The 26,434-nt window shown below is 42.8% G+C and overlaps 1 protein-coding gene across 1 annotated transcript in view; it reads left to right on the forward strand.

Annotated features, from left to right (window-relative positions):
* The window catches only part of LOC134140018 (bifunctional heparan sulfate N-deacetylase/N-sulfotransferase 4), an 85,897-nt gene that overhangs the window by 53,721 nt on the left and 5,742 nt on the right, over positions 1–26,434 (forward strand). Inside the window, exons 6-11 of the mRNA XM_062574828.1 lie at positions 16,299–16,481; positions 18,280–18,376; positions 20,330–20,453; positions 22,208–22,382; positions 23,642–23,812; positions 25,892–26,001. Coding sequence (XP_062430812.1) covers positions 16,299–16,481; positions 18,280–18,376; positions 20,330–20,453; positions 22,208–22,382; positions 23,642–23,812; positions 25,892–26,001 — 860 coding nt within the window. The remainder of the gene's footprint in view (positions 1–16,298; positions 16,482–18,279; positions 18,377–20,329; positions 20,454–22,207; positions 22,383–23,641; positions 23,813–25,891; positions 26,002–26,434) is intronic.

Consider the following 26,434-nt stretch of genomic DNA (forward strand, 5'->3'; position numbering starts at 1 on the left):
TATACAAAAAAAAGAAGTTTTGTAAAACTGCTTTGTGCCATGTCTAATTTTTGATTAGTAATAATTTTTTCAATACTAAGAATCAAATTCTTGCCACTGTGCTGTGACAGCAAGTATTTCTGTATTCATTCTAGTTATATTTTAAAATACTAGATACATTGCTACTCAAGACGTATCTTCAAAGCAGAAATTTAATATCAAAAAAGTTAACCATCCCTACGCATTCATATACAGGCTGGCATTTTCCTCACAGAAAAAGAAAGCTTTGGTAGTTCCAGTCTTTCCCTTCCTTTATCTCTTGCAAACATGTACAGGTGGAATCAGAAGCCTGGGTGGGTGTATGTTGTAGAGGCTGCAGCAGCAGCCTGCAGTCTGCATTAGCAGGCTCAAAAAACAAGCACATCAGTAGAAGGAAAAGAATTTCAGAACCATTAGGTAACCTTTATTTTAGTCTGAGTTGAAAAAAAAAGTCAGAATCTGGTGATACAGTTGCATAAACATGACAGAAAATCATTTGGCCCTGAACAGTATTGCAGGAACTTAATTCCTTCAGGGAAAGAAATAAACAAATAAGTTTTCAGCAGATATCCCGCATCCTACTACTCTAACCGGGGGGGGGGGGGGGGGGGGGGGGTGTGAACTTCTTAAGATGCCGTTTATTTGTTTTAATTTTTTTAAAAAATATATATTTTCAACTGTGACTTCCTTTTCTCTCTTCCTAAAGCTTGCTAATTTTTCAGAGCCTTTGTAAAGTGTTTTGAGGTACTTCTAAAACATTAAGTCTTACTTCATCAGGTTGTATAATCAAACAATTTTTAAACAGATTTCATTTCCAGGAATTCAATGTTTCAGTCACCTTCGGTCAGCATTTTTTTTTTTTTTTTTATTCTACTTCTCATTATCTCACTTAATTTTCCTCTAGAAGAACTACCCATTCCCATGAGGTACTTGGGGAATTCCTCCTCCTCTTTGTTCCCGTCACCAGCACTGGGCTATACTGCTTTTCTGTCTTTTTACTACTTCCCTTCAAACTGCAACCAACTTCACGTGTATTTCTGTTGTCTTTGACATACTGGTACAGAGGGAAAACAAGTTAACTGGCATTATAATCCATCTGCAGTAAGATACCTTCTTCCTCTTGAAAGAGCTTTGGTATGAAAGCTGCGATGTGCCAGTCACAATAACATTTTCTAAGGATTGTGGTCACATCTATCATCTGCAATTATGAATAAAAACAAGAGGATGAGGTGGAGTAGAGAAATGGGATGAGTAGAGCAAATCCATTTCTTTGAGCAAAGTGTAAAGCATTTATAATAATTAAAAAATCATAAAGTCTTCATAACATACAGTTCCTAAACTGAAATACTTTCAATAGCAAAAAAAAAAAAAAAAAAAAAAAAAAAAAGAAGAATTAAAAAAGTTTCTCACAAGGCAATTTAGGGAAGTCTTGGAGAATTTAAGTTTTCTATAGATTTTCTACGTCTGTATGTCAGGCTCAAAAATAAGTGGGTTCACTCCGTGTTCCCTGACCATTGCCCTTCATTCAGTCTCCTGAGAAGTGCTCTGACATATTTAAAGCACGCTCTTACAGATTGTTCTATATATCACATCCTCAGTAACCGCAAGGTCTTCCAGAGTCTGTTTTCTAGTTTGCCTCCTTTACTCCCCTGCTTCACAGGCAATAAAGAACCATCATAAATGTTTAACAAGCAAGATAAGCTAATAAATACAGTCTTAAATATTATCACCCTTACAAACAAGAGCAAGAGTCATTTCTCCAAAAAAGTCTTTAAATCAGAGAACTTTTTATTAAACCAGCAAATGACAACACAAACAGCGCCTCAAATCAAACACTAAAGCAAAAATAAGTGCACTATGTTTTGAGAAGACTCAGCAAAATCCATTTGCCAGTTAATTGGCTTTACTTGCGACAGCCTGGTGCAGCTGGTGCCCCCTTGCTATCCGTTCATCTCCAAGACCCCATGGCTAACCCTTCCTACCTCCGCTCCCCCTTCTATTTTCTGCTTAGCTCTAGCCACATTTCAGGGTCACAGCCATGAGTTCCCCCCGAGAGCCAGCATCAGCTAAACTTTGAAACAGAAATAAGCGCACACCTTGCTGCATGCAAGGACAAAGTTTGCGGCAAAGCGTGGCCCAACCTTTGGCTAAATTCAAAAAGGGGAAGAGTTTGCAGAAAGCAGTAACAGTGTGGGAACCCACCATCTCAAGACATTCCTATCTCTGTCCTGATCGTGACCGGATGTGATGAATTAAGATTTTCCTGCAGCCTGAACCAGGAAGGTCAGATATCCTTTGACAAGTGGTTAACCTGATCTTCATGAAGCAGCAGACAGTTCATTGCATCCAGCAACTACATTCATGAGATTGCTTTTCTCTTCCTATTCTTCCTTGCTTTTTCACCTTGCTGCACACGTGAATGTGGTTGAGCTAACTGTTCCTTTTACTTGTTTGGGCAAAGCAAGTTATTCATCCTTCCAGTGCCTCCTTGCACAAAGTACTTGCACAGGTCACTGCATTTTCCAAACATCTGCATCACTACAAAGCATCTGTAGACACACTCATACCTTGTGCTGAAAGGCTTGTCCTCAAAGCCAGAAAAATAAGTCATATTTGCAACTGAAAGTATTTAAGGTTTAAAAAAAAGTAGTAAAAAAAAAACCCCACAAATTTTAAAGTCTTCTTCCTACTTCAGTCAAACACCTCTAAGAAGCTTTAGCCTGAAAAGAAAGGGGATGTGAATTTCAGGAAGATTAGTTCCTTTTGTGGGAATTTCGTTACTGAGAGTGAAATCAGGCTTGCAACTGAAAGGGAAGTTTGAACTCAACTCAGAAGGAACTACAGCCAGTCCACAATCAAGGACATCATTATTCTGACTTTGAACAAAACATGCTCACACATTGCAGAGAAGCAAGTTCCTTGCAAGTGTCATGGGATGCTTTTAGTTTTCAAGGCCAAGTGCATTTGCATTTTTAAAATCTCACTGTAACTAAAGGGTTATTGTTCATTTCCAGTCTATCAGCCCTACATGCTGCGTGTCCCACATGTGCCTACTCGGAACATTTTGTTCTTTGCATTTCCTACTCTCACTCATCACAAAACAGATGAGAATCACATGTTATTGCTTCAGAATATTAGAAGTAAATGCAGAGAGGGGTTAATTTATGCTTTCCGCAAGAGATTAGGGAGTGTTATTACGAAACATCTTGACTGTTAATAATATTTTTCTTTTTATTTGCTTTGTTTCTCTGAGCATAGCTGTAGAAAGAATAAAAATAACCTTGGGCATTGTAGGAAATAGACTACAAGCCAGAAGTAATTCATAATGCAGTTCTAATAAGGGCCTTGTGAATACAGTATCTCAGCATATTTCAGGAAAAGGAAAGAGCAAGCAGCCTTCCCCCAGACAGAAAGGTCAATACTGGTTGGGCCATAATTAGCCAATTACTGCATATAGGGAGAGGTGTGTTGCTCTCAAACATGACAGGTGACATTAATTCTACCAGAGTAAAAGGGAGCTTTATTATTAATCAGCTATATCAGAATTTCACCAACATAGTTTGGCTTTAATGTCACAAATAAAACAAAATAAAAAAAAAAAAAAAGTGGGGCCTTGTTCTCCTTAAGGAAGGGCCCATTGCCCTGCACAGGCCTGTAAAGATCCTTTCCCATGAGTGAATGATATGGTGAAGTACAAGCACATGGCCAAACACTTGACTTGCAGAGAGGACCATGAAGTTACCTAACACACTAGGGTCACCCTGGCCAGGCGAGACAGCAGTCCTGGCAATGTAGCTGCAGGAGGTAGCCAGTAACTCTTGCCTGAGGAAGAGACTGATAGAATGATTTTTTTTTTCCTGAATAAAGATATGCTCTGCACGTTTGACATCGTAAACGCTTTTGTTTTTCTTCCTGCCACAGCGCGCACTGACGTTCAGTACAAGCAACAGGCAGGTTCCTTTGTAGCATGCTATCTTTCAATACAAATATATCTACAACACAATCACCTCTTCCCCTCCAAAGATACTTCCTTTTGTAACAAAAGTTCTGTAAGCACTGATAACAGGATAAAAGTTATTATAATACAAATGTAAAAGTTGAAGTCACTTTTATCGTCCAACTCCACATGTTGGATTAAATCCATTTCGTACTTGCTCGGGCTTTTGAAACTTATTTAAATAATTCTTTTCTTCATCCCACTTGGCCACCCCAGCTGAATAGAGGTGGTATAGGAAAATATTATCCTGTGGATAATATTGCCTGAAGGTAGTCAAGCCTTCAGGAGCAGTGTATTAAGCAATTAATTAACTTGTGACTTAGAGCATGAAGAAAACGTTTCAAGGATAACACACAATCCTTCTATCATCTTTATTTCATGACATTTTCCTTCTTTACGCAAGTTGATACTGTACACCATGTATTACAGTACTTTAGCAGCATTACTTCCCAGCAAGTTAGGTGATGTCAGAAATAGTATTGACTGGGCATCAACAAGATGGTTATTGGGTAAAGAAGAAAAATAATTTATTAACTTCAAGCATGTACCACACAGTAATTTATTAAAGTGTCAAGAACAAACCTTTAAGGTAAAAAGGAGCTGACTCAGAATTCTGATTATTGAAAATGAATCCTTAATAAAAGTAAATGGACAAGAACAAAATTTCCTTGCTATGCTCGCCACGTAAAATTAATTGGAAAGTGGCTGTTTTGAGAATATTATATCCTCTAGTGAACTAAAAATATTTCTCTCTGAAACCAGGAGTGGAGAATTAAATTAACTGAAGTTTGTTTGCTCAGAGTAGGCCACCAAAATGGATTAATTAATCATCATTTATGAATGCTCCATAACAGTAGCCAGCTCTTCATAAAACTGCAAGAATAGCAACATGACAGTGGAAGAGTTATGAAAACAAATCATAAATCTCTTGGATCTCCAATTTACATCAGCTTGCCTGGCATTTCTTTCTTCAGTTTGAAAGAAAGTATCCTGGTGAAAATACTTAATCAGTGTTTGTATGAGGCCTTAGTTTGAAAGAGATGATTTATAGCTGTTCTCCAACTGTTTGTGCGCTATGTGAGGTCTTGTGCAATTTTTTTTTTTTTTTTTGGAGAGAGAGAGAGAGAGAGAGAGAATGTCAATATTGCTCTGAGATTTTTAGCTTCCCCTACCTGGAGACTATGAAATGCCACATTAATGATAATAGACATAATCCATTGCATCATTCAAAACACAGTTAGAGCCAGATCTTATTTAGCACATTTGTCTCAGGAGAAATGTCAGAAAAAGTCACACTTATGGATGCTTGTCCAAACTAATGATCACTTTAACCGTTATTTGCCATTAGTAGATACATGAGCACATTTCTCTCAAAGTTCAGCCAGCTTGGAGGATGACATTCAACTCATTAACCAGAGAGAATGGAGAGAGAAAAAGTGACTGAAGAACTACTCAAAGTGCTGGTATGGGCTGCTACTGAACTTACCATGGTCCTACTGAAGTTAGCAGGACTGCTTCTCCCAATGACTGTGACCTGGGAGATACTGAATGTCCTCTTGCAGCATTAAAACTTACAGGTGCCAAACATAACAGCTCCTGAGCAATGCCAAGCACCTGCAGTGCTAGTTAAAGCAAATCCGTGCTTCCTTACAGTGGGCAGCTGCCATCCTTAAGAATTTCCAGATTTATTTCACAATTCATTTCCTCTTGCACAAAAGTATTGCTTTCCCTAGAAACTACTAGTCAGGGGTATAACCAGAGTGCAGGGTGACAAAAAAAAAAAAAATAATAACCCTAGGTCATTGCAGTTGAGAGCAATTTGGAGTACTCTCAGGTGACCCACTGTACATACCTGCAGACCATACATCCAGGTACACCAATAAGCCTGCATGCACTGCTTTGCTCAAATACAGTGTCCATGAATGTTTATTACCACTGCTGTTAGTTACCTGGCAGCCTGGCTGCTGCTGCTGCCACCCCTGGTTGAATACTCTCAGTGCCGTTCAAGAACACGTGTAAATGGCTAGTCTTTTGTTCTTATTCAGAAATTACAACCACACAGGTATTACATGGAAAGAGCAGCAATCATCATATCACCTGGGATCTACATCGCTGAGGTTTAATGTTAAACACCTAATATGATGTTTCAAGCAAAATACTGAAAGAACAGTTTACTTCCATTAGACTAAGTCAAATGGGAAGTTCTCTATAACTATTTTCTACTTACCTAGGTAAGAGGCCCCTTAAGATATTCTGGAAATTCTAGAAAAGTAATTACTTTTGCTGCAAAGATATTTAATCTACACTAAACACCAGTCCCTCCTGGGTTACCTGTAATATCTGTATGCTACTAAAACATGCCATTACTTAATTAGGTATGAGGCATTTAGGAGCAACGGTACACAGATAGAGGGCAAAGTTGACCCGTTCCTGGAAACAAAGGCAAACGTAGAAGAAAATTTAGTGAAGGCAGAAGCAAACCAGCTTACAGGCTGCTCACGAGGCTGGTCCAAAGTCACAGGCACTGGAATATCGTCCGTTGTCTCCCATACACGTGGTGTAAAGCTGAACTCAGTATTTTCATCCGTATCTAGTCCAGCCACAGCCTTTAACCAGTGGGTTTTCAGCGTCACACAGCACACGGTGAGCTGACTTCCCACCCGGGCTAAGCAGGCAGCGGCCTGGGGAGGAGGGCCTGCTGCAGTCAGTAGTGGTCCTCAAGGGGAATCAGTCACAAAGTCTCCTTCATGCAAGTGCTCAGCGCTTCACCTTTCTGACCAGTGTATCTGGTCCTTCTCAAATCTTAGCAGAACTATTTTAGCAAAATCTTTCCATGATCAGTGCTGCCATTACTTCATTCCCACAGAGCCAAACCCAGAATTACTTACACATATACACAGAGCATTATTTTAGCACAACATGTTATTTGGAGTTATTTTGCAATTTTCCTAAGCTGTGATAAATACAAGGCTTGTAACCCTGCACAGATGCTGCCTGTAGCACACCTCTCCAGAGGCGCTGCAGTGGGCTGTGGAGGAGTGCTGGTCACAGGCATCACTCACCTGCTAGCCCAGGCTGCAGGGGGGTGACAATCTGTACATTACAATAGCATGAAATAAAGAAAATTAAGGAGAACTGTTGTTATTTTAGTGCATTAATAGACAGAACTTCAGTTTACTATAGTTAATGAGGACAGGATATAATTTAGTACTCAACTGATGGCAAGGAATACCCAAATTATTAATTGGTACCAAGTAATTGAAGGTGTGCTTTTTTATTTTTAATCTACAGAGGATTATGACTAAGGAAGTTAACAGCCTTGATCACTATTTTGTTGTTGCTTGACAGAAGTTAAGGAGTGTGCAATGCATGCTGTCAGTGGAGTGACCTATTGACAGCTATCTTCACATACAGGCTCCTTTGATCATCTCTGAAATCTGAAGTCCAGAGCATCTGGAGACTTCAAGGCTGCTTGTCTGATAATACCTTTGTCATGCTGTCAGAAACTGTTGGTATACCAAGATTTGAGACCTGAGACAATGGTACCCAAGTCCTTTTTCCTCTGGTGCATTTATGTAATTTGAAGTTGAGTTTATTCAAGTCTTTTTGAGAGAGAGAGAGTTTACATTCTAAGAAAGTATTTTCAGTGAGAAAACACAGATAAAGAAAAATCCTATATCATAAGTTTCCCCTAGAAGTGTAGGTATTTTCTTATAGCAGGAGGATTCAATTGCTCTAGACCTTTGGAAAGGCTTCCTAGTACCCACAGATATAGGTGGTAACATTGCTTTTGTGCAGAATTCATTAAAATTTAGCTATAAATTAGATGTACTGACCATCATTATACAAGTGTAACAAATGAAGAGTTGTAAAAAAAATTCCATTTACTTTATCCACCCTAGTGCAGCTATATACTGATTTTATAAGGTCAGCAGCAGTCATAAGTGAGCTGTAAAAAAACTTAAAAATTGCAGGTTATACAAGAAAACATAAAATTAATGGAGGGAAATCTCCTAACTCTTCATCTAGGACCACAGGCTTCAGAGGTATCAAATATGCATACAACCTGGGAAACAGTTGAAATGTGGTCATGATTTAGCCTTTGTTTAGAAAGTGAGGATTAGGTAGATACTAGAAAACAACAACAACAAAAAAGATATTTTATTCTCATAGGGAAATAGCAAGACACAGGAGTTGTGTGTTGACAAAGAATTCATTTAATCATACCAAGTAAATAACGAAAAAGTAGAAAACTTGCCTGGGTAATGAGAAACAATTTTCCTTTTTGAATAGGGAATGTTAAAATATAGATACACTATGACATCTATATAGCTCTCCTGAAGTCTTGTACTACCATCAATTCACAATGGTAATGAGTATGGGCATGGGAAATAAAATGCTGGTCAAAACCTGTTTCCCCTTCAATCAAAGGCAGAACTTTCCAAACACTGCCTGCCTTCCTTTCTTTAGAGATATCATTCTTGGAAAAATATTTGATTATCCTGTCAAGAATGCCAAAATCAAACAAGATGTTCAGAGTGGAAATAGAGTAAAAGAACAATTTTCAGGCGTATAAATGACTTGCTTCGGTAGCAGAGGGGTCATGAACGTGAATAGTGCTGAATAGTGCCTAGATAAACAGTTTGTCATTATTAAAATTAGTGCTTTGCCCACACAGAAATCTCACTTCCCGCTTGCTTTTTGCGTTCCCACACAAGCCCCAGCGCTCTGGGACTCGTTACCAGCGAGCGGGGCTCTGGCTCATAAGGTGCGCAGAGAGTCTGTGATCTGTGGTAGGAGGCTGTCACGATGTGAAATACATTAAACACTTGAAACTGCAAGAGGTATGTCTGTGGTCAGCCTAGCGTAGAGCTACTTGGTATTAGTAAATGGACGCTTGGCAGTTTTGCATTTCTCAGCCATGACATCCCATTTACACGTTCAGAAATGCAACATGCTGCCATCTAGATCCATTTGTGAGAGTCTGCTTGTGGAGCGGCCGTAGAGCATTTTCCTAGCGCAATGGAAGAGACAGAAGAGCGTAAGCCATTTCTCTAGGAAACATTTTCACAAGACAAGGGCAGTAAATAGGCTACCACATTTCCACATGAAAAGGATGCTCACACCACGCTTTTTCAACACACCTGTTCTGCACAATGTTGAGCCACGCACCTAGTTCTTTTATGGAATTAATTCCTCCCTTCTTGCTAAGTTTTCTAAGATATGCAAAAGCCAGGAAAAAATAAAGATGTTGCACAAAGATAGTGAACAAGTTTGCCTTAGAGGAGTAACATCCACATGCGAGGCCTATCGCTGTTCTTGAGCTTTCCAGCACGCGGCAGGGCAGGAGGCTGAGCCAGAGGAAAGGACATTACAGGGAGCACTCTTCCTATTTAATTATTAAATGGTCAAGAAGATGAGGAGGAGCACATCATTTATACATAAGTTGTGTAATTGATTTTTTTTCCCTCATTGCAAGTGCTGGATCAATGAATAGGCACTTTTCTGAATATCAGCATAAATAAGTAATAGAGGTATCAGCCAATATTTGATTTCCAATATTGGAGAGCCCTCTTTGAGGGGGCCCCATGATACTAATAAGGTAGACTGGGCCATGCTTCTGCTAGAAGCTGGAACACCAACTGTCCCTTTTCCCAGAAATTTTTAATTCTAGAATAGAGACATACATTTGGAAGGAGAAACCAGAAGCTTTGTGCCCTCCCTTAAAAAGTACAGCCAGCAAGAACGTCAGTGGCCATGAAACATGGGGTTCCTGCAATACACTGGAAGCAACTTTAGCCTCAGCTCATGCTCGAGTCAGAGCTGTGGAGATCTCCATAAGGCTGAAGGAATTTACACTAGCAGGGTGTGACTATTGCCCTCAGTCTTCCAGGAGTAAATGCTTCCAAATTAGACCTAAAGGTATTCCCATGCTCCCAAAGCTGAGTGATTTTTTCAGCTTGAAATAAATCTGGCAGTAAACACATGCATATATACCAAAGACGGAATTTTAAAAGCACTTATGTGCCATTTTTAGAAAATCACTTTACCATTTCACATCTTCAGGATATTTGGGCTCCTGATGGTCACCTATTCTGATGGATTTGAGCCTCCAGAAGTGCAGCTAAGGCCCAAATGGAGTTTTCACAGCTGCTAACATAGCTAACAGATATAGGTCACTCTGCCATTATAAAAATCCTGCTAGACTGCAATAGCTTCTTCCCCAGAGCTGTGCCTACACCCCAGGGCACATCCCAGCCATGGGGGAAATTCAGGGTTTGGCACCAAGGCTGCTCGTGGGCTGAGCTGGTTGCAGCAAGCCGCAGGATGGGAGCTGGCCAGCGAGGGGTCCCTGCGCTTCACAGGGCCCTGGGGTACAAACGAGCCTTCCTCCCGCTCATCACCACGGGGAGCTAAGCACAGGGCTGCAATGCTGGCTGATGCCTCCAGGGGACTTGGATGCTGCAAGCATCCAGTGGCAATTCGGGTGCAGTTCTGGCTAGGTGAGAGGTCCTGTCTTCGTGTCCCCAGAGAGCAAGGCAGGGCCACAGGATGCAGGAAAGAGGGGAAGAGAAAAGAGATTCCAGTAGTGGTTTCCCAAGGAGATGCCAGAATTGGGCTTGGCCCAGTAGCTGCACAGAGCTGCAATGGAGACGTTTGGATGCAAATCTGAGCCCAAACCAGCGTGGCAGGAACTCCTATAGCGAGGCTATACAGTTATTAGTATGGCTGCATACACCCAGTATCACATCCAAGAATTGCCTGTCGATTCCCATCTCTAACTGTGCCACTGTAAACAGCCACTCCTGTGACGTTTAGGGTATTTCGAGCTACATGGTGTCTAGCACGAGTACATTGTTAATGGAGAGTTAATAGGCAGAACTAGATCTAATCACCATTACACACAGCAATATAAACTGGAAGCCTCTACCCAGCACTTTACAAATTCATAACACAATACTACTGAGAGTAAGCATATTGGTAAGACTTCATTAGCTTTACAAAATGCTTCTAGTGGGCAGTACAGCAATTATTCTTGCTCTCATTCTGCATATTACTAAATTAAACTAAGAATTTTTAAAATAAGAAAATGCCTGTCTTTACATGTTAATAATAGGGATATTATGATTAAGTGCTTTTAGTTAAGACTGTACTGAAATTTACATTTACAGAAGAAAATAAACCTCTTCAATATGCATGCATAGTAACATTATATTACTTTCTCAAGTTCACAGCCATTACTGAGTACAAAAAGTAGTTTCTGGGCAGTGTGGAGCAGATCTATTACAAAGTTTTGTTGCATAATTTTATAAACAAGCCCTTTAATTTACACTTTTGGTTTATTGTAGACCTCATTTACATGTATACACATTTGTGTGCTTTAGTACAAACTTTTCCTGCAGAGAACATGCTAGCCAGCTACCTAAGATCTGTGGATGATACAACCAGTCTGAAGGAGCCCCAGAAACAAGAACCAGAGCATAAAACGGTGTGGCACTGCCATCCCTAGCTAACTAGCAGTAGGCGCTAGCAGCACAGCTAGACCCAAAGCCAAGGCGCAGCCACCCTCATCCTGCAGCTCAGCCCGGCAAGGTCTCCCTCTGCACGCCCAGCTGGCTCAGGTCGCAGCAGCCCAGGTTTGTGAATGCCTCACTAACCAAATATTATGACTTGGACACAGGGAAACCAGTAAATAAGCAGATGGAAGACACAGCTTCTCTGGGGTTGTCTTATGAAGGAAATGGTGCATCTGCTTTTCCTTCCCTCTGCCCACCCAGCCTAAGGGGGAATACTGTAGGCAATTCACCAGCCAAAAGGGCAGTGACTGTGCAGGTGGCCTGAGAAATCCAGTCCCATCCTCCTCCTCACTCCTCTTCCAAGAGATAGCCCCACAGTGGTCTGTAATCTCTATTTGCCATGTTACAGAGCAAGTAACATGAACTGGGAGAAATGAACTAGCTGAACATTTGATCTTGCACTAGTTTGAATGGCTGCAGTGTTAAACAAAAAGCAGGGATTTGTATATTATATACACATGCATCTATTTATCTGTTTTTAATAGAAATGTCTAAAAAATACAGAGTTTATACTCGTGGCTTTGGCCCTTAACACTTTAAGCATTGCTCTTGAGATGGAGAAAACAGGCTAACACACCTTTCCCTAAATGGAGCGTAGATTTAAGAGGGAAAATCCCTTTGACTTTGAAGAGCTGTCCCCAGGTATTTGTTACTTGGATAGGGAATCTCTTTATATGGATAATGCCTCCTCCTAACTGATATTAGTAGCTACCATCTTCTTCCAAATACTTCAGTGCCCAGCTTCCTGTCTAGTACATACTGAGGTGGTTCAGAGGTTATCTGGCTTCCCAAATCTTTAATTGGCCTCATGATTTATCTTCTGCAAATCACACCATCCCTCCATGCCTCAGGCGCCTCACCAGCCAAATATAAATCTCACTCTGCTTTTTGTAAGATCTTTTGAAATCCACAACTGAAAAGCTGTAGCTGTTTCTTGTCTGCTTACAATGAGATGAGGGATAAAAATAATAATAGCGACTGCTTCTGTAACTAGAAGGACCATGACTACAGGGACAGGAAAGTGATGGGGAGAGGGGGAGGATGCATTACAGGCAGGGAAAGGGAGGCAGCGACTGAGATCTGGATCAGGCGATGGAGGGCAGACACATTTCAAAGGGAGGGGAGAAGGAAAAAAAAGCTCATGCATATACCTCCAGCATTTCCCCCCTCTTCCAGCCTCTCGAAATACCAGTGACCACAGTGAAGGGGCCAAAGGCAGAGACACGTTTCCAAAGCTAGGAAGACGTTGCATTGGTACAAGCCGCGGCTGAGCGGCGCTGCCCAGGGTGGGCGGCTCTAACGGGGTTTGGTTCAGCAGCTTTGCTCTTTCGCTAGCGCCTGCTGCTTGCCTTAGTCTAGCCCAAGCCCAGCGCAAGGCTGCCAGAGCCTTTTCCCTCCTGCCACCCTCCAAAAAGCATTACCCTGCCTCGATAAAACACCAACTGCTGCAGCTCGCTTTCCGTTCGTGAAGCCAGTTGCCATCTCACCAGTTGCTCAGAGCACTGCAGGAGGGGACATTGCCACCTTTCCCCAGCTCACACAACCCTGCTGCACTGCAGCGCTGCAACAGTGTCACGCGTTGCACCCAGCGCCAGCCCCAGGGCCCCTCTACGGGCCAAGGTCAAAGTTAGAAAGAACAAGAAGTTTTTACTTGTCTACTTTTTATTTGCTGGAATAATATTAAATGTCACTGACAAGTTCTTTGGCACATATCAAAAACAGAAAAACATTTTAGAGTCAAGATGATATTCCCTACCAACATTTCCTAAGTGTTTACTTATTATTTCCTCATTTTTAAAAATGTGACAAGTGTTTTCTATATGCTATTTATGAGCAGGGCTCAGCCAGAACAGAAATGGTTGGGTTTTTTATTTATTTTTTAAAGAAAGAGCCAGTAGACTGAGAAACCAAAGAAGTTCCAGTACCTTGCTGAGAAGCTTCTGAGTTAGCACATGTGGAAACTCACACAATGTAGGGCAATTTTAATGCCTGCTCCGGTTATGTCAGACACTTTTCAACCATAAAATGCATAGGCACTGAAGTCTACAGGGTCCAGCTGATAGAGAAAAAGGAAAAAATCTCAAGCAGTTGCCAATCTTTGCTCAAAGGAGCCTCATAACAGAATAAAGATGAGGAATAAATTACCTTCAGTGGAATAAAGTGAGCATAGTGCAAAAACACAGCAGATGAGCCATAAGGGACTTTTCCCCCTAAGTTGCATCTTCACCTTATAGAAATACTAAAAGCCTTATAAATAATTTAACAAACTAACAGACACATTTTTAAACATTGTGGGATAACATTTAAAAAAGGGGGGGGGATGAAAATGGAAAGTTGCAGCCTTTTATGCCACAGTTATTCTAAAAGGCAGAAGAGCATGGTTCACTACAAACACAGTATTTTGGTCAGCAGCACTTTCCTCCTCGAGAGCTTGAGCTACCACAAAACAGCAACACATTGAAGAGTAAAATCAGTTTGAAAAAGGTAACTGTGATTTGCTCTGGAAAGCTTTTAGCCAGGCACTTGATCACTTGAGACATGAAAGCCCCGATACTGAGGTCCAGAGCACCCCACCACTGGGAAATGTGGTTGTTACCAAGCTGAGACAAGAGGCTCCAAGGCTCCTAACCAGGGTCCAGATACAATCCTCCAGTCCCCCAACCATAACCACCTGCAAGCAGCAACAGCACACACCCTGACACTTCCAGTTTGTCTAATTTAAATCCCTAAAGAAATACAGTCTAAACACGCTCCCACCTGCCCCTGCTGACCCAGGACACATCCAGCTTGACCCAATTCACCCACCTTCACACCAGCTGCAGACAAGAAGCTCGCTGACCTGAGCACACTCTCAGGACACCAGGTCTCCTGCTGCATCTCCCAAAGCAGGAAGGTGCACACACACTCTGAGCACCCCCACCACAAGGCTCCTCAAGCCTCCCACCCCACGCTATAAGTGAGGGATGTTCACACCTGCACTCAGTGCTGAGTACCCACAGCTGTGCTGCCTGTTCCCCTTCCTAATCTTCCTGAAAAGGACTCTCCTGACCACGGGTATCCAGCCGCAGGGCAAGCAAATTGCTTGTGACTGTGGGGGGCTCTTGGCCGATACCCCCATTTCCCCCTGCGAGCCTGTCTCCTCGCTAGGAGTCGTGGGTGGCCCAGCAGGCCGGCTATTTCGTGTGGCTGGGTACCTTGCCCCGGGGCTGCCAGCCCTTGAGGAAAGGAGGTGCAAATGGCCACGAGATACGGTGCTGAGTCAGTGTCCCTCTCCTGAGGCTAGCTCGGCCCACCATCAAATGAACCTATGTCTGTGCTCTCACAGAACACATAGTAACTGGCTAGGTGAAAAAAAATGCAAAGTACTGTCCGCATCCTGAGTACCCATCGGTCACGTACAGCTGGTCGCTACTCGGCACCGTCTCACCTAATTGTGGCGGGTCCAGCCCTGCTTCCGTTTTGCTCTACGGTTCTCCTGGGCTTCGGGGACTCAGTGTAGCACAAAGGGACGCTTTCATAAAGGTCATCTATAAACACTCCCTATATGGAGATATATTCGACTTTGTGCCAAGGAGCCCTTTACACAAAAGGGCCCTGATGATAGTGTCTTTTTGTGGGGATTCTTGAGCTGAAATAATCTGCACTGTTCTGGGAAGCTCATAGCTGTGATAGCTGCACGGGACGTGGGGAAAAGGGAAACTCTCAATGCCTGTGGACGCGTTACTCTTATCAAGGGACGAGTGAGTTCACAAGCCTGGTGCTTTATTTTCCTTTACCAGCCTGAGATGGCATTAAGGCAGGATAACAAAATGCTAAACTTACCACCATCGTATCCTGGAGCTTGCTCTAAGCATCATTGTAACTCTGACTTTTTCTTTCATATTGAGGCCACCTTGAACCATGCTATCATTATTAGAAGTGCCCTGCTTGGCATGCCTTCTGGTCTAATTGCTGTGGTCACATAAGTTAGTCTGTAGTTTCTGCGATCAGCTGCATATTATCGATTGTTTGCTTCAGAGTTCTTACAGGGAAAAAAAATGCACCTTGTTTAGTTACCTCTACGTTGTTATTTCTTGATAACTGTGTAATTAAATTCCACTGTCAGGGGCCCTCCCATCGGAGGCCATTTTATGGAGTAAAACAGTCAAGTAACAGTGCTCACTTTGATAGCATCCTCATAAAGCTAAATAATGGCGATACACAGATAAACCAGGCCTTTGCGGTGGTGAAATTGAGTTTGATAGCCTCATATAAAGAAAATACTGGGAGATACATTCTTCACACTATTCATACAAGTTCTTCTCTTTATCTCTATGAATAGAAAGATGAGATCTACAAAGCAGTGACCATGTAAAGGAGAAATACAATAAGGCTGATAAATAGAAAGAAGTTTTATTGCCTTTAAGGAGAAATCAATGACAGCGATATTTAGCCGCGATATCATCATTCATAAAGGCTTGAAAGTTTTATATTTCGGAACTTCCTCACCTACCTACAGCCCTGCCATTTTAAACGAACCAACCACCCCTGCTCGTGGGGGAGATAGCATGCCAGGCGCTCTGTACATAATAACTGCCTTAAAAAAAAGAAGTCCTTGGAAATGTGGGGGGAAGAGGGGAGGGAGGACTGAAGCTCGCTCGCGGGGCGGTCGGGAAGCCATTTGCGAGCTGATGTCCTGCTCCTGAAAGCTTCCTCCCGCCTCCCAGATCAGCGTCTTCATGACCCACTTGTCCAATTACGGGAACGACCGCCTGGGGTTGTACACCTTTGCGAACCTGGCCAACTTTGTGAAGAGCTCAACCAACCTCCGACTCCGGACGCTGCCCCCGGCACAGCTGGCACAAAAGTACTTTGAGCTCTTCCCCGAGCAGATGGACCCTCTTTGGCAGGTAACGGCGCATCCCGTTCACACGCTCAATTAGAACCTTTATAAGGTTCTAATAAGAACCTTTCCTTGGGGAAAAGAAAAAAGAAATAAAGTGCCCGCTTCCCATTAAAATCTTTTATTTTTTTTCTAGATGCCTTTGCAGATTATTTAGTTTTTCTTCACAGACAACTGCTTTTGTTTAGAAACGGACTGGCTTCCACTCAGCCGATATCAGGCGCATTAAAAGCATCCAACTGCCACTTATCTGAGAGAAAGCTTCCCTCCCCCCCTCCTGTCTGCCCTGTGCTTGATGCATCACGCTGTACTAACGACCGAGCCCGGGCGAGGAGCGCAGCCCGCAGGGCGCCGGCGCGCTCGCAAGGCGGACGAGGAGGCAGCCTCGCCCGGCCCCTGAGCAGGAATCAGGAATCGCTGCTCTTGGCTCAAGCGCCAGAAGGAAGTGCTGCCGTCCGAGCCCCGCGGAGGGCCGGCAGGGAGAGGGGAAGGCAGGAAGGGTCGGGGCCGCACACGCGGTTGGCACAGCGGGCCGTTGTTTTGAGCGTGGGAGAGGGTCTCTGCACGGGCCGCAAATGGCTGTTTTCCGCCTCCGTTTCGAACGTACAATCGCGCTGCTTGCAGTGTCAACGCTGTAGTTTTCAAATCGTTGTTATACTTATCTGGTTCCTCTCTTATTCAGAGTACGGTGTGCCACATTGTGCTTTTAGCTATGCAGGCACAAATCCAGAGTGACACCACGGAGATCCGTGCAGCTATTTCAGGCTTGCACTGGAGCAGAAACGTAAAATGGAGCAGAAATTTTCCCTATTATTTTTGGCCCAGATGGAGAAGAAGTATGAATCCATAATATTGCCATTGAGTTTAGTGGAGCTGCAATGATTCACATGAGTTAATGATTTTCTTCATTATGTTTTGTTAACTTTATTCACTAGCATACTGTATCTTCTATCACCAGCCAGTACTATGCAAAAGCAGGATCCATATGATATCTGCCTTAAAGAATAGTCAGTCCTAACCTTTTCCGTGGGGCTTTTTGTTCACACATTTTTATTTTCTATTCATAGGTAGTAGAAAGATAAGGAGATGAATAATATCTCACATTTCTGCTTTGTCCTTTCTTTTGGATTCTTATGTAAATAAAATTGGCACTAAGCACTATGTATCTGAATCCATTTTGTCACCTAAGAAGGTAATGCCTTGAAGCTATTCAAACAGAGGTTTCCATTTTAACCTCAAATGAAAGCTTGATTAAATCAATGTTTTAATCTTTTTCTCCTTTTTCTTTCTCTTTGTTTTTAATGACTAAACTTAATCCTCGGTCATGCAAAAACCACAATATACACATTCAATTTCCATCAAAGGGACCACGCATGCCTGTACCTAAATGCCTATGGTTAAACATACACCTGAGGACTCTGAGTTGATGAAAAGAGTTGGGCTAACACAGAGAAAGAAATGCAGGAGTCTTGCAAGGCCTGGACTTTTACACTGATCCTCCTAAGATGGGAAAACTGTAGCTTTACTGACTTCCCTGGGAGCCCTCTAAGGATCAGTCCTGAAAGGTGCCAAGCAGCCTGGTCCCCGCATACCTAAGTGCTCCAGGACGTGCCAAAATGTAAGTGCTTCCAGGGATCCAGAGTGCTCAATAGCTGTTGAGAATAAGCTCTAGGAGGAAAGCTGCGGTCTTGCTATTTAACATAAGGCTCTGGCATTAGTGTATAATATTTGGATCCTGCACCCATGCAATACATCTTGGGTTTCCCTGACTTGGCATAAGCAATTGTCTTTTTTTTCTTCTTCAGAACCCATGTGATGATAAACGACACAGGGACATTTGGTCCAGAGATAAAACTTGTGACCACCTACCCAAATTCCTTGTCATAGGACCCCAGAAAACAGGTAGGAAATAAGGAGTCTGTGAAGCCTACACATGCTGGTAGCCAGCCCCCAGTTCTGCACGTTTGTTTTTGTCTCCCATACGCTGAAGCCAGCTCCTGGCTATAGCAGTATTGCATTCCCAGGACCTATGGGCTTCTCATATTGACTCCTGCACTGCCAAGAGGCAGGAACAACTGCTCCTATAGTAAAATTGCTTTTACCTTCCACCGCAGCTCATCACTGGATTACTATCACAATTCTTCACACAGAGACACCAAAACTTCACAGCAGTCTCTATTCTGATAGATAGGTTTTTTCTTTCTGGAGGCAGTATTTCTTTGAATAGGAAAGGTATTTATTCTTTTCAGTTGTTTTTCTTATCAACAAATTGAGAGAAGTTGCTTAGTAATATGTGGGGGCCAATTATTTTGATGTACGTTTGGCTGACTTCAGGAGGAAGAGTTAGCTCAGTATTTTAGGGAGACTCTTTCTTGCAGTGAGATTCCACTTTTCTAGATCTTATTGGGTGAAACAGGGTTAAATTCCCCTCAGGCTCATCCCTATGTAAAGGAGAGATTTAAACAGTATTAAACAGTATAGGCTTTGTGCTCACAGTCTTTCCAGGGTTGGATTTACCTGACAGTAAAGGTGCAGAATTTCCTGCACCACGAAGGAAGTAGTGCAATTAGAAACACTGCAAACCAAACGCTGGCAATTAACAGCATTTGTGTACACCTATTTAAGGGATAATTTTGCACTGATTACTTTCTCAGGCACTGAAGGGTGGCTGTAGATGAGAATAACAAATAGAATTAAACTGCTTCACTGATGGTTTCCATCAGAATATTTTTTTCACTTTCAGAGCCAGTAGGCACAAGGTGTTGGAGAGCAAAAGATGGAAAGGGTGGTACAGCAGCCAGGTAGAGGTACTGGTACACGGCAGCTCCATCCGCCTTCTTTCACTGTGGAGTTCGGTTCCCCGGTGAGAGCAGCACGCACCAGAAAGCAATGCAAACATTCACTGTGAAAAAAAATGTGCTGTCAGGGTGCCCTAAGTTAAGCTTGTTATTTGTATTCTTTGACAAATTATCTCAACATCATTTGAGACCCTAATTGACAGTAAACACACCACCTTATAGGCTTCTTTGGGGGTCTCAGGACATTATTTAAATTAAGCCAAATATTCCCACTCCCAAGATAGCTATTATTGCTACTGACATACTACAGAAAGTGGATGCTGAGGCAGGAAAATAAATGACTAATCCAAGATTTTACAGAAATTTGATGACAGTGACAAAGAGACAGGAGTTCTTGATTCATAGTCCAGTGATATCTTGCGTAGTGTAAAATCACTGAAGAACAATTTTAAAGACGTGTTCTCCTGAAATTTCATTTAACATCATATTTCAGTTAAGTTGTTTTTATCAAAGAAATAATGGAGAAAATTATTGTTATTGGGATTTCAAAGCATACTTATTACATATAGGCTTGTTGGCACCTAAATACACAATGTCACTTCAAAGAATTTTACTCTCAGAAAAAAAAAAGAGAGAACAAAACTGCAACGCTGGGAGCAACAGAAGCATATTGCCACACTGGGCACACCTGAAAAGCTTTGGGCAGCATATAGATTAAAAAGAAACACGGTCTGGCCAAACTCCATCCCTGGCTAAATACGCAGCCAAGCAAGTAATGTCAGCAACAGCAGCATCATAGCTGCATCTGAGCAGAGTTTGGCGTTTCAAAATGTGCCAAGTTTAATGAGCGCAGAAGAGGTCCCCGCACATTCCCGGCTCCGTCTGAAAGCGTCGTGTGCATACACATGCCTCTCAGCAAGAGGCAATTTTCTTATGAAAGATGATCTCTCTAATTTTCCAGCATATCTCAGTGTGCATTGATTCAGAAATACTTGCTTAAACGAATAAAGTCAAAGTTTTTTTATATTTCTTAATGGCATCTCTTTTGTTGTTGTAGGAACAACAGCACTTTATTTATTTCTTCTGATGCATCCTTCCATTATCAGTAATCTCCCTAGCCCCAAAACTTTTGAAGAAGTTCAGTTCTTCAACGGAAACAACTATCACAAAGGAATTGACTGGTAAGGAGAATAACAAAAAAGAAGTGTTCATTACTAATACATGCTAAGTCACAGTGGAGCAATTACAGAAGTATGTATGACATCTGCCTAATTACTGGATGAATTTGTTATGCTTGGCATTATCAGAGAGAATAAGAAACTAACTCATAACAATGGCACTTTTAATCAAGTCCTTAATTTTATTTAGATCTTACAATAACAATTCTTTTATTTTTTGCCAAATGAATACAAGAAGAAGCTCGGTTATGATGTCTGTCTTCATGCGGAATAAAATCTCTGTCTTTTCATAACCGTATCAGTTTCAAAAGGGATGAGTTATCCTCTTTTCCTTGAAATGGGTCTTTTCATGAAGTAAGATTCTGCTCCTCAGGAGAAAAAAAAGATGTCCATAAGGAGTTTTAGCTGATACTCCTGTTACAATTTTTAAACTTTGTTTTTTACTGGTTTTGCTTAAGGAAAGTATTTTGTAAGGGTTTTGTTTCCCCAGGGAACAGCTGTTCTTGTCCTTGTGTAAAAAATGAGCTTTAAGACAAACATCACGTCGTACAGGAAAAGATTAATCTCCTCGGACTGCTTCCCCTGCCCGTGCACTTACTGCGTGGAGCGTGTCCAGACCATATGAAGCTAACTGATAAAAGCAGGCCATCACTGCCACCGCGAGATCAGCTTCCAGGTTCAAAGCATCACAAAAAATAAAGAGAAAGAAATGCCTCGCATCTATTTTTTGTACAGCACAAAGAAAGAGATCTCACGTAGCTCTCGGTCCAACACGAATGGTGATTCGGGGTATCAGCAAATTTCTTGCCACGGGCTTCCCGCTGGCTCGGTCTGTGCGCTCCCTGCTTATTGCTGAGCTCTCCCAGTGCTCAGGAATAGCACAAGACCAGAAGATGAACATCTGACTCAAGCCCGCGATAACTCTAGATGGGGACCCCGAGCCTGCCTTCGGGTACACCCGAAGAGCGTATACCTACACGGGTGTGCTACGCGCGAGGAAGAAGCAGCAGGAAGAGCAGAGGTGCTGGAGCCACGGGGCGCCGGGCATGGCTCGAGCCTTTGGGTGGCAGGAGCCTTTGGTGGGATCACGCGTGCGGAGGGAGACCACGCATACTTTGTGTCCACAGAAAAGCATATGAAAACAACTGGCCGCAGTAAAACTGGAATTTCCTGGAGTTCCCAGCAATGCTCAAGGGACGAAAAAGCCTCCTCCAAAGCAGTTTCACATTCTGTTTCTTTTAAATTCTTGAAGTTTTTGACTGAACCTCCTATTTTACTTATTTTCATTCTCAATCAATTGTAAATGAGAAAGACCATTCAAAGCCAAAATTTCAAAACTCTCATTCTGAAAAAGTCCAAAAGAAAAGATTTGTCAGTTCCAAGATGTAACATTTTGAGATATTGAAATTAAATGGTTGGCATCTGGGTGCTTTCCCCATTTTTTCTGCAGCTAAAACTGAACTCACTCCAAACTCTGTGAGAGAGAGACTTCCCTCCAACACTGAACTTAGCAAAAATTCCATCCATCAGAAAAGAAAACCTAATTACCTGACTTCATGGAGGCATCAGCTATTACCAGCACCAGCTAAAAGCCGGTGCTTTCCTTCTATTCCAGTTTTGGAGTGAGCTGAGAAAGTTATTTTTGCTTCTTAACAATTACATCTGAAAAATCCTCTTTTGACAGAGGAATAACGCAGATACGCCCCCCCCCCCTTCTTTTTGCATTGCTAATTCTAGTTGTTTTTTTGTTCTCCCAGGTACATGGATTTCTTCCCTGCTCCCTCCAATGCCACTACCGACTTGCTCTTTGAGAAAAGCGCCAACTATTTCCACTCGGAGGAAGCTCCTAGAAGAGCTGCTTCCCTCATCCCCAAGGCCAAGATCATCACCATCCTCATCGACCCATCCGATCGGGCGTATTCCTGGTATCAGGTATGGACCTTGCCTTCGAGAAACAGGCAGGGGAATCTACAGCAGAGAATGACGACCAAACCCCAACGGGCATCGGTGCCGTTGAGCAGTGCAAAGCATTTGCACTGCCTCGACATTGAGTGGATGCTGAATTGCAGCTCCTGCAGTTGGCACCTGTGGCACCAGTGTCATAAATGATGAAACTTCCCAGCACACAGCTGCCACGAGCTGTGAACAAACAGTTTAATCTCAATTACAGCTGGCACTGCGTGGAGGGAAAGCAGTGCTGCTCACCCAGTGAGATGCGCGAGGGAAAAGGAGTGTAGCCCAGCCAAAAAATCTGAGCTCTGTTTTCTGACTGAGAATCTGATATGTCATCCAGATCTCGAGCTTCTTAAGAACAAACCGTGAGCAATAGTTAGGGTGCCAAGGTATACAGTATTTTCTAAAGTTTCTGAGGTATTAAAAAAAATACGTATCTGAAGAGTAATGATTTTCATTTTCTCCCTGGGAACAAAAGAAAGCCTGTTGGTTTTCCTGGGAAACTCAAGGCACTCATTCTTGTCTCTTACTGGGTCCGCACCTTCCCAGAAAAAAAGGCGTTGCAGTTTTTTAAGAGACATAGAAGCATGCGTGTAAAATGTAGTGCAGTTATATAAAAAAAGGCAAAAGAATAAAAATGATGTTAAAATAGAGACAAATGAAAAATGTTACATCAGGCATAAAGAAGAGCATTTCTGATGCTGTTAGTAGGCGTTCTGCAAGGAATAAAGTTTGGTTTAGGGCTGCAGCTTCCACCCTCCTTAATATCTCACTTGTGCCTTTGCAGATGACAGCACGAGATGCAAAGCGCTGAAAACTTGTGCCTACTCCGGCAGACTTTGCCTCCTCCTCTTTCCGCCGCGGCGGTGCCGGCAGGGCCCTTGCCTGGAGGGGGCCCTCGTCCCGCTCCCCGCTCTCGCCGCCCAGGCGGCCCCGGCGGGCAGCCGCGGGCTGGCGGCGTGCGGCGGCTGTGCCGCTTGGGCGAGCGCAGCCTCCCAGCCCCGTCCCGTCCCGTCCCGTCCCCGCGCCGCGCTAGCCCCTGCTGAGGGGCGGCGGCGTGTGCGGCCGTGCAGCTGGCTGAACGTTGCGGGAAGCCGAGGTCAGGGGTAGTTTTCTGATGGACTCCCTCGATTTTCCAAGTAGTTAACGGAGTGCCTGTGCTTGTTCCCTTTTTTCCGCTTTGCTTATGGCTTAATCTTTCGCGTCACTGAGCCATGTGTCTCCTTATCTTCCGTTAGCATCAGCGATCCCACGAGGACCCTGCTGCCCTGAAATTCAATTTTTATGAAGTGATCACGTCAGGCCACTGGGCGCCGTCCGAGATAAGGGCTCTGCAGAAGAGATGCCTGACCCCCGGCTGGTACGCTCTGCACATCGAAAGGTGGCTGACTCACTACCCTGCCTCTCAGGTAATTCCCAGCCCGGTATTTCACCAAGCGCATTGACTCTCAGGAAATCCTGAAATGAGCACAGCCTTTTCGTTAGAGGTGATGGGATACTTCCCCCCGGACCGCTTAGCTGCCAGAAAATGCAGCTTTGTCAAAGATCAAAGCAGTGGTCGGGAGCGTGTTGATCTTTCTGTCTTCTGACGAAAAAGATGCAGCACCGAAGCACTATGAACTGTGGCCACCTGGGCTTGATCCAGGGCTTTTGGCTTCCCTTCCGGGGTTAACCGAGGTTGTCGAGGCTTCTAGGTCCCCTGAAACGAGCAGCTGCAGCCTGAGATGTTGTGGGAAGGTTTGACAATTCATTTAGAAAATGCCAAGCCTTTTTCTAAAAGAAATTTCACTTCCCCTCCCACTCATTCCTTTTCATAGAAAATTTCACATTTGTTTGCTCCTGATACAGAATTAGCCTTTTGCAGTATTAGAGCAGGAATCCCTTCTTTTGCCCCATCTTCCTTCTGATGTTTTAGCAAACTGCCTTTCTGAATCTTTTCCATAAAAACATTACATAAACAAGGAGACCTAGAGGACATTCCTGTTATTACACAATGTTTATTTCCAGATATAAAGCTAAAGCAGATGATTTAGTAACACAAAACATATGCATAAGCAGTCTTGTGTATGTATGTGGTCCATAGTCTGGATTATACCTTTGGCCACTGTAAGGAAAAGATGTAAAAGGGATGTGTAGTGAACAAAGCCATATCTCCCAAGATTGCTTTATGTGGGCCAGGATTTTGCTGAAGGGTAGGTAGAACTGGGCGTAGCTTATTTAGTCAGGGACCTAGAAAAACAAGAGGAAATACAAGCTCTGCCTTTTGCAGTCCTTTGCAAGACTTGCAGTTTTCTTTTTATACAGCCTCAGCTGTACTACAGAGGGGAGAAGCAGGTCAATCCCATTTCCAGTAAAAACTGTATTAGTCATTTACTTTCTTCTGGGCTTTCTACTCTTCCGTAAGCAGGGAACTAGCAGAGCCCCCGAGTAGCCAGGCGCGCAGACAGGGCGCGTCCTCTCGCCGGCACCACGGGCGCCACCTGGTCCCCAGCATTTCAGACCAAGCCGAGGGTGCTGAGCATCCTGAGCCCAGCTGCCTGAGCTGCTTTACCCTGGGCCTGCTGCCAAGCGTCGGGAAGATACCTCTCCGGCTCCTGCAGCAGCAAACAGCGAAAGCAGCCCTCTTATTAGGCATGCAGGTGCACATTGGCATATTTCTCGTAAGCCTGGTTACCACTCATGTTTCATAGTTGTAGTGATTAATTTTGCAAGATACACAACCAAATGCACTCATTCTTAATAAGGTGCATGCAGAGAGTGCACTCACGGTGCTTACTAATGTGCACTCAGTAATGTGCATTCACTCAGCCAGTGCACTCAAAACCTTAATAATTCATAATAAGCCTTCACAATAAATATAAAAGGCACCACTCCAGAAGAGTTATTATTAGTAATGCTGTTTGGTACTCCAGTAGGCTCTTGATACATACTTGGCATTTGCTTGTGGAAGTCAACGTACCTTTATATCACATCATTCTTTAATTAAAAACAAAGAGCAAAAAAACCCCTTTGCTAACAATTTTGCAAGTTTATACAGTTGATAGGCTAGTGGTAATTCTCAGCTAAATTACCCTTCTATTACTTCTGAACATTTAATTCCAAGATATGTACGAGCTTTCTATTTTTCTTATTTCATGCCTGATTTTTTAAGAACACATTATAAACCTCTGCAGTGCTTTATATTTCTTTCCTTATCTCTTTTTCTCAGAATTCTCTGACTCAAGGTTAGCTTGCGAGGTTTGAATTCTTCTGCTTGAACAACGTACGCACAAAGAATTACAAGGTGCCCACCTACACAGATTCAACATATTAAAGTACAAAAGTAAATCTAAAAAGAAGTTGAGTCACATGATAGTCATAACACTGCACAAAATGACATGTCAATTTAAATCCATGTTGTCACTAGTAAGGTCACAAGAGGGAAATAATGTCATTCTTTTGTTAATCTTAGTCCTTTTCCTAAATGGTTAGCATATTTATCCCTACAGTTGCTAATTATTGATGGGCAGCAGCTAAGAAGTGACCCAGCTACTGTGATGGATGAAGTGCAGAAGTTTCTTGGCGTCTCTCCTCATTACAATTACTCTGAAGCTCTAACGTGAGTCTGTGCCTTTATTATCTGCCTCATGAGACCACACGGTACGTCCTCCTCCCGAGAGCAGTGATCATTAATTACAAACCCAAAAAATCCACATTATGAGAATGACAATTCCGCAATGCTAAGTGCTTCAAAATTTGGGGGCTGAGAGCTGAGTCACGTCTTGCATACGTATAATATGTTGCAGTATTTAACTGTATGATAGCATACTATTTCCACATGCAACTTCTGTATCACACAACATACAGAACAAATGACTGCCCAGTATTTTGTATTAGGTTCACTGCTACCTATTTTGGCCTTGGCTTTACTGGTGGCAATTACTGCTCACAGACTCCTCCAAAAATACATTGAATTTCCCTTTTCACTGGCTTTTACATTTTCTAATTATTTCATAAATATGAAATGCTTTTTCTCACCTAGATTCCCATCT

Source organism: Rhea pennata, chromosome 4, assembly GCF_028389875.1.
Source record: "Rhea pennata isolate bPtePen1 chromosome 4, bPtePen1.pri, whole genome shotgun sequence".
NCBI lineage: Eukaryota > Metazoa > Chordata > Aves > Rheiformes > Rheidae > Rhea > Rhea pennata.